The sequence below is a fragment of the Oikopleura dioica genome, chromosome PAR (assembly GCF_907165135.1).
Source record: "Oikopleura dioica chromosome PAR, OKI2018_I68_1.0, whole genome shotgun sequence".
NCBI classification, from domain to species: Eukaryota; Metazoa; Chordata; class Appendicularia; order Copelata; family Oikopleuridae; genus Oikopleura; species Oikopleura dioica.
In genome coordinates this window covers 667,478-676,363 of record NC_137293.1, presented here as the reverse complement: position 1 = coordinate 676,363, position 8,886 = coordinate 667,478, and the positions used below count along the sequence as shown (strand labels likewise).

The 8,886-nt window shown below is 38.7% G+C and overlaps 1 protein-coding gene across 1 annotated transcript; it reads left to right on the top strand.

Moving 5' to 3' along the window:
* Positions 1 to 3,979: 3,979 nt before the first annotated feature.
* On the top strand, positions 3,980 to 5,730 carry LOC145703112 (plasminogen-like). The gene is made up of 6 exons (XM_081780424.1): positions 3,980 to 4,119; positions 4,199 to 4,459; positions 4,540 to 4,623; positions 4,775 to 4,976; positions 5,132 to 5,343; positions 5,414 to 5,730. Exons 1-6 carry the CDS (start codon positions 3,981 to 3,983, stop codon positions 5,728 to 5,730), a joined length of 1,215 nt encoding a protein of 404 aa, XP_081636550.1. The 5' UTR covers position 3,980.
* The last annotated feature ends 3,156 nt before the right edge of the window (positions 5,731 to 8,886 follow it).

Sequence of the window (8,886 nt, the reverse complement as noted above, 5' to 3'; positions counted from 1 at the left end):
ATGATAATTTTGGTAGTTCATTTTCAATAACAAAAAAAAAACTTATATAGTATTTGACAAGTCAGCCATTTATGATTTCTTGGCGAAAATGCAGAACAAGCTGTCCGACGCATTCTGGAAGCGCTTCTTTGTGGCTCTATTTTGTACCGCAGCGTCACTCACCCAAACTCTCGCCCGACGTAACTCGCCCCGATAAATCAAGTGTCTTTTAATTGCCACACTTTCTCCCATAACAGACTTCAAACGAAAAATGACGCTAAACCGGATCGTACTACTGGCAACTATCGATTACGATGCTTATCGTACTTATCGTTGATCATTTAGACATCAACTGTCAAATTACTGTATCTTCTCTGAAAGCCAATAAACAACAAAATAACTGACAATTTAGTTGTCGTCAAGACCATTTTTCTCCTTCAAAAACTTTCTCATAATGCAGATTTCTTGCCTTTTCGCATATGATTTTTCAGAAATGAAGATGGTGATTCCAAGGTGATTACGAGTTGGAGACTGGACATAAAGACACCAATTACTGGTGTTTAGGCGCTTTGGACTAGCGCTTCTGTTCTGGAGTTGTTTTTCTGTAAGACTGTTTTCAAGAGAAGATTTCATTTTTGGGTCAGAAATCGATGAGAAAAACAAGATTTGAAGAAGTTTTCGTAAAAAAAGTCATTTTTCCGAAGCAGCTTTGCGGCTTTGCTTCAGAAAAAGCCGCTATGCGGCTCTTCCGGAAAGCCTTTTTGGACCCTGACTCAGGTTTTCATTCATTATCTAAATTGACGAAAAACTCATGTGACCTCATTTTCCTCTCTTCAATTCGATGCCAACTTCCGGACTTTTTCCAACCTTGTTCATCTCAATTTGCCGCGCGTGAAGCTCAAGCCTGGGTTCAATCTTGGGCTGACAAGGTCGACCAAAAGAATGGTCAAACAAAAGCCGCGCGAAAATCATGATTATGGCGGGTGCATTTTTCGCGCGCTAATGAAATGAAAATTTATTGAAAATAACGTAACGGCTATCATCTAAAAATTCACTTGAGCGAATTCCTTCCATTTTAGCCCCGTTTTGAAACAATGCGGATTGATTAAGCACCATCAACAGTGCGATAATATCCCAATCAACAAAACAATCAATTGCAATTCATAGAAACCACTAAATCTTCCACGATGTTTGTGATTGCAATATTTAAGTCGCTCGTTTTTAAAGAGACTTTCAGTTGCTTTTGGAGTCAACAACTCGAATGTGCGAATTTACAACATTTCAGCACCCTTTACAAGTTTTGTTCTGTTGCAGGTTTAAAAAGATTACCTGATTTTATCTTGGCTAAAGAAGTTTTTATTCATGAAAAACTGTCTGAGCCGAAGTTCAATTTTGAAAATTGAGAAGCCGCTTGCGGCTTTCGAGCTTTGTTCGGCTACCTGAGTTAAAACCTGAGTCAGGGACTGAAAGATCTTTTATGAAAAGCCGCGTAGCGGCTTTTTTTTTTAAACGAAGCCGCAAAGCGGCTTCACGAGAATTCGAAAATCGATTCGGCTTCATTTTTACAAAAGCCGCTTCGCGGCTTTATATTTAAAATCTTTCAGACCCTGACACAGGTTTTCAGAATTGAACTTATGCTCAGACCATTCTTGAACAATAAATATTTGCGAGAAAAACGTTCGGAAAACAACATTGTAGTACAAGAGCGAATTTCAAAGGGTGCACTCCACGTGGCTGAGGCGGCTTGTGGTTCGCAGCATGTGATCAGACTTGGCCACGTTTTTTCAGATTTTCACACATTCGCTTGTTCAAGAATTTGTAAATCGACGCAAGAATTCGAGCTGATCCCAGGCTCATCCTCAATCAGTTGTCCTGTTATTAGCTCAGTAAAAACTTTCAATTTGCTCAACAAAAAATGGTTTTCGGTATTTTAAATGAACGTTAAAATGAAATCCGAAATTCGAAATTTCACAATCTGGAACTGCTCCGGAAGCTAAGTCAGACACCTGCTGAATCTGAAGGAGAGGAACACTGTTGAATTCTCTCAAGTAGAAACACCAGATCAAGTTCATTAAAACTAATGGACGCTCGAGTCGACTTTCTCTTGACATCAAATCGGGCTGAGAAATAAACATGAGACGCGCTTCTTCTTATCTCGATTAAACCAACTTTACTTCTATTCTCAATCACGTGATATCCGTCCAGCTCATCTATCAAAAAATAATGCTCTGATGAAATTTAAGGAGACGCAGGTCGATAATTTCTTCTATATCAGCATAAATAAGAGGAATCTCTTTTATATTTCTTAAGGACCCGCCAGTGGGGGCCCCCACCCTGTATCTTAGATACACCCTTAATTTCAGCAAGAAACTTTTAGATCAAAGCCTCGACTTCAACCGTTTCTATTATGATGATCTCTTGACATCAAACTTAAGGATATACAGGCCGTTAAAGGTTAGGTCGCAAGGAGCGAGCTTTTTTCGGTTTTTAGCTAAGGTATACGGTAAAACCAAAATTTTTTGAGGGTACCCTTAATTCTGAAAAAATGATCTTCACGGGGGTCCTTAAGGATGAAAAATTCTGGCCCTTTAATTGATAAAACTGGTATCTATTCCAGGAGAAAAAATGGCTGATCCAGTAGGAATACTTGGGACATTCTTGAGTGTTAGCCGCGAGCACCCGCAAAAACCATAACGATACAGAGTGCCAATTTCATTTTCCCTGAATTCGAAAATTTGAAAATAGTTTTTCTTCCTTTGATGAACCCTGGTAGGATTCAGAACAACATGTGTTTAATTTTCAGATTTGTGTCAATTACTTCGACAAATTGGGGCGATTTGACATCTGAAAATTGTGCCCCAAGAATTCAACAATTCATCCCTCCAACAATTTATCTCCCTCCTTGATCTAAAAAACCTCAGTCAAGATCTGAAATATCTTTGATTAAAAAGCGTTGTGGCTTTTACGAGAACGAAGCCGCATAGCGGCTTCGCCATTTTCGCCATTTTCGTTTGAATTCTGGCGAAGCCGCTTTGCGGCTCTATTTCTGTAAAAGCCGCTTCGCGGCTTTTTATCAAAGGTATTTCAGAACATGAGTCAGCATTTCATACCACTACCTAAAACTCGTCTTATATGAAATGTTATCATTCGGAAAGGCGACCTCTAGAAAGTGTTTAATTGGCCAATCATGTTCCTCGCAGGTGAGAATAAATCGTATCTACACACATTTCACATTGAATTAACACATCAAATTTATTAATCATAATTATCCACACCCAGCTTTGCCACAACTAAAAACTATAAATAAAGCCTTTCTCTCACCTTTCTAACAACCCACCATCTTTTCAACATGAATCTACCGAAGCAACAGAGGCCTTACGTAAAACAAAAATAAATGTGCCGACTGCGAGTCACAGAAAAAAAATGTCTTGTGGCTCCAAAAACCCGACCTTAAACACGTGTATAAAACATGGCGGCTCATTCTGGTGAACACTGATGTGGCCGATTTCCTGCAAATTACGTCTAGTTGCATTATTTATTACAAGAAAATATTGATCGGGGTTCCCTTAATGCATTTTAAAATAATTTTTAAATTATTTTGAAATAATAAAATTTTAAATTTATAATTATTTCTATTATAAATAATTTTTAATTATTAATCTTATTTTTAATTATTTATTAGAATAATTTTTTAATTAATTATACTGGCTGAATAAAATTTTGCCTTGCCAAAATTGGTACTGGCAGTACCAATTTGTACTGGGAGTCCCCGGTGGCCGTATTTTTTGACCTTCCAATTTCTTGACCTCCTAAGAGATTAAACTTGGAACGCCCCTCGTTTGCCAAGAATATACAAACTCATCAAAAATTGCCTTTGTTTTCAATTAAAAAAGCACAATCTCTTCAATAACTCATATTTGTTGGGTGGTTCCTGTATAAACAGCAAGCCGGCTATTGCTGAAAATACGGTAACATCCGTCATTAAGAAAAAAGTCATTGCGATGATTTTTTACTTTTTGACTACCTTCACCGGTATTTTCGGGGACCCGCCGGCTCCGCCATGTGAGAATTTGGACAAGTGCGCGTATTCGACGGGGGAAGATGTTGTCAAGCATAAGACCTATACTGGAACCATTTCAAGTAAGGACTGGATGTGCTAGGGTTAGGGTTAGGGTTACGATTCGAGGGTCTAGAATTCCAACGCTTACTTTTTATTAAGCGACTCGATCGGGAAGAACATGCCAAAAGTGGTCGGCTCAATATCCTCATCAACACAGCATGAATGAAATGTTCGTCGAAAGCTATGGAGAACAAGATCTCGACACCAACTATTGTCGCAATCCTGACAATATGGAGGACGGTGCTTGGTGCTACACGACCGACTCGAATAAGCGTTGGGAGTACTGTGATATACCGGCTTGCGACTGCGTTTCTTTCTACAGCGGAAATCAGGCAAATTATGAAGGAAAAATTTCCGGAACGGATTTTTGAAAAAAATTTTTCTCTGAAAAATTTTCGCGGATTTTCGCGGATTTTCTCTTTTAAAAAATCCTCCATGAGTAACAGAATCGGGCAAAAAATGCGACGTTTGGGTTGACATGCCAGATGGCTTCGATGGAACTAACTACTGCCGAAACACTGATGGTGAACCACGAGCTTGGTGCTTCTCAGAAGAATCTGACGGGACTTGGTAATTCTGTGTTCAGAAAGAATACGTCGGCACAAAATCAGGAAACGAATGCTCAGACAAAATTTATTTTCCTTGAAAAAAGGGACTTGTCTTAACACGAAAAAGTAACCCGCTCCGGAAAAGATTGCCAAAAATGGTCGAGCCAGTCTCCACACGATCACAACCGAGGAGACATGATTATTCAATTTTATGGAAAGTCTACTTACGACACTTATTTCTGCCGAAATCCTGACAATGAGCCTGGCGGTGCTTGGTGCTACACAACCGATCCTGATGTTCGATGGGAATACTGTGACCTCCCAGAATTCTGATTGATTTGAATTTTTGCGAAACTGATTCAATAAATTTTCAAAAAAAAAAACGTCTGGTACGTGATGAAGCCCAAGAACGGTGTACCAAATTTGAACCCTGAGCTCGAGAAAGGTCAAGCTGTTTTTGAGATTAAAATATTTGTTTATCTAGTAGATTCTCAATAAACAAAGCTGTAGCTTCCAAAAATGAAAATCCAGATTTCATTTCGGAAAAAATCAACATGTTGATTTTTCATTTTTTTATGATTTTTCCCGTCCTTTTTCAAGCGGAAACACCTCAAGGATGCGTAGATTTGGATAAGTGTGCGATTCCGACGGGAGACGATGTTGCCAAGCATATGAGTTACGCTGGGACCATATCAAGTAAGGATTTTTGGAATTTTACACTTATTTTCTGTGGTAGAAACAAATTTAATCGTTAATTTTTCTTAAGCAACTCGATCGGGAAGAAAATGCCAACAGTGGCGGTCAAATGAGCCACATGCTCATTATTACCATAAGTACATAGTCAGACTTTATGGAGAGGACGACCTATGGCGAAACTATTGCCGTAACCCGAATGGCCGTGATGGCGGGGCGTGGTGTTACACAACCGACCCGAATGTGCCTTGGGAGTACTGTGATATCCCGGATTGTCCTTGCGTTTCATCACACCACCCAACAACGACAGAACTTCCTATCTGCGAGTGTGCATCTGGGCGCGGAATTCAAACGGAATACGTTGGCGCAAAATCAGGAAAATTGTTTTGATATATTTTTATGCGCAATTTTTTATCCTTATAAATATCACTGTCCTAACAAGTAGCAGTAAGCGTTTCCGGTAATCGGTGCAGAAATTGGGTCGATGTTGACGCTGCTCATCATTGGAAGTTCGAAGACAACTTTATTGCCTTATATGGGGAGAAAACCTTTTACTGTAGGTATGGTCAATTCCAACCTCCAAAAAACGCTTATTTTTTTGATAAGCATCGAACCAATTCAATTGTCATAGTAAAGTTGGTAGTAGGGGTTATCATTCGAGCTTCCCTAACCCTAAACCTAACCCAGGGGCTAGGCCCCCGGGACCCCAGGAGGGGCTTTACAAGGGGCTTCGCCCCCGGACCCCCTTAAGAGTTCCCAATCCCTAACCCTAACCACTTGCTCAGATTCTAGAGATCTTGGATGGCTCGAATCATAGGCTCGAATGATAACCCCTCTCTTTGGTAATGTGTGGAAGTGACCATACCTACTGTAGACAAATTACTGTCGAAATCCTGACGGCAGAGACGAGGGTGCTTGGTGCTATACCGACCGTAAATATTTGGGAAGATTTGAAACTTGGGAGCCATGCGATGTCCCGACTTCCCCCTATATTTCCAAGAGACCAAATGTGACTCTCTCTGGTAGGACATGTCAACGATGGTCGAGCCGCAATGATAGAGTATTGCGCGCGGAAATTCTCAATCAATATGTTCGACCGATTTATTTTACCAATTATTGTCTCAATCTCAACCGGGACGAGCGCTCATGGTGCTACACGACTGATCCAAATGTTCGATGGGAATACTGCGAGTGAATCCTGACCGTAGAATCCCGGCATTCGTGGTTAAATTGAAACAATATATTTACGAGAAAACTTTCGTTTCGTAATTTGTTTGATAAAATAGTTTATATAGCATTTTAGTGGTTTCCAAAGTGCGGAAGGTGTTTCCGTTTTGCAGCATTCCGAGGGAAATAGCTTTGACTTTTTATCATTTTGATTGATTCACTCAAGTTTTTACGCTGAAATTGACGCTAGAATCTTTTTTTACGAAAATGATTTTTCTCATTTATAAAATATAATCTCCCGATTTAGGGATGGTTAAGTTGAAAACGGGATAAAATAAGGGTATCACTTTGTTAAATTTAACATAAAAAAGCATTTTATGAGTTGACCCCCTTTTACATAGATGGGTCAAAAGTCGCGAATGCAGCTTTTTTTCTGATTGGGCCAAGAAGTCTAAAATTGTTCAATGACCGAAATTGCAAATTCCAAACATCATTTCCTTCCACGCAAATTCCATGTGATCGGTTGGTTCTGTTGAATAAACGAGCGTGTATTCAACCTCCAACATGGAGAATCATGAGCAAGGCTAGAATTTTGTATTATGCAGGAGGCGGAAAATGGGGTTTTACATGTGTCAATTAGAAAAGAAGCGAAACGAAAAAATGAGCCGAAATTTTGTTCTGTTCGAAAATAGATGAACTCCCTAGATGTCACTCCCTTATTTCAACAAAAGTTATTTTGAGTCAAATTGAGCTGGAAAAATTGAATCTGTGAGATAAGGTTCGCACGTCGCCTATGAGATAAAGGTTTTCCGAAACATGACTTATTCATTTGGCGGGTGTTATCAGCGCTGAAATTTGTGTTCCGGAAACAGCCACGTGGTTGTGCGCCCGTCGAGATTGTGGCCAAGATGTGTTCCACTTACACGTTCAACGTTTTCCCGAAGATAAGCACACGTGGCTTCTTTTTGCTTTCCCATTGAATATTTGGCCAAGAAGGCATGGTATTTGCAATTAAAAAAAAAGAAGTTGAATGCAAACATTGCCTATCAAATGTTAAAACATTTGCGTAGCTTTCGATAGAAAAGTAATACGCAAGCACAGATTGGTTAATGATTGGTGAAAGAAAATCATTTTTCATGACATTGCCTAGATATTGATTTTAATAAATCGAAGAAATAAAGATGACCGATTCTTTTTTTTCTGAGAATTTTGTGGTACTGGTGGAGAAGGGTTCTTCACACCGCTCCATTGTTCGGAAGATTAAACTCGCCATAAACGATGATCATCTAAGTGAAGAAGCACGTATTATCGTAAATTCTATATCAGATAATTTGCAAAATATTAATGAGTCAACTATCCGAAATTCGATTCCGGGTCTCCTTCGTCGAGTGATCAATTTGCAGAATGCCCAGCGAATTTTTCATCATGGGCTTGTTCTTGCTATTAGACTACGATTTCCTGGAGATTTTGATTCTGTCCTTGCTGGTAACCTTACACAGTGGATTCTCAGCGAATATAATGAAAGTATTATTATCGAAGAAGAAGGCTCTACTGTTATCACCATTATTGTTGATGCGATAACATTTTCTCGCAGAAAGTTCTCAGAAAGGTTTTGAGTCTATCCATTATTCTATAAAAACAATTAAGATTGAGAAAATTTAGAAAAGATAGAGATAAATGGTGCAGTTATGGTGAGTTTATGGCAGATTATTTCACATCAGTATATCATGAGCAACAGGGTGGCGTCATGAAGCGACAAATATATATTATATATTGCGATTAGACAATTCATGTAAATTTTCAATCAGCGGCCCAATTAAAATAAGCGCAAAATTTGTCTCAGATTTAATGTCTCTTCATGGCTCTTACCCTAAACGACAAAAATAAAAGAAATGGAAGAAGAACTAAGAAGAGATGAGACAAAATTTCTAAATGAAGAGAAAAGAAAGTACCGTAATAATCATTCCTGACTGACTAAATATATAGAAGCGACAAAAGAACACGAAGAAAAAATGACCAAACTAAGAGAAGAACATGAAAAATTTTGGGAAGAACAGGAAAGAAAGTATAGCGAAGCAAACAGAGAATTTGCAGAAAAATGCCGAAAACTTGAAGAAGAAAATTTGAAACTACGCAAATACACAGATATGTATAGGTGTCATGGTAGAAACTTTTCACTCAACTAATCCTTGAAAAAAGAACTCGTATAACAATTTTGATTATCTTTCTGCGAAAATTGTTTTGATTACCAATGATTTCAGTAATACCAGTTTTACAAATAAAAGAAAAATAAAAGAAAGCGAACATGAGTCGAAATGCGAGAGCCTTCGCGGCGAGTTTATTGATGTTTAGAACTTATTGATACAAACTGTCAAAGTT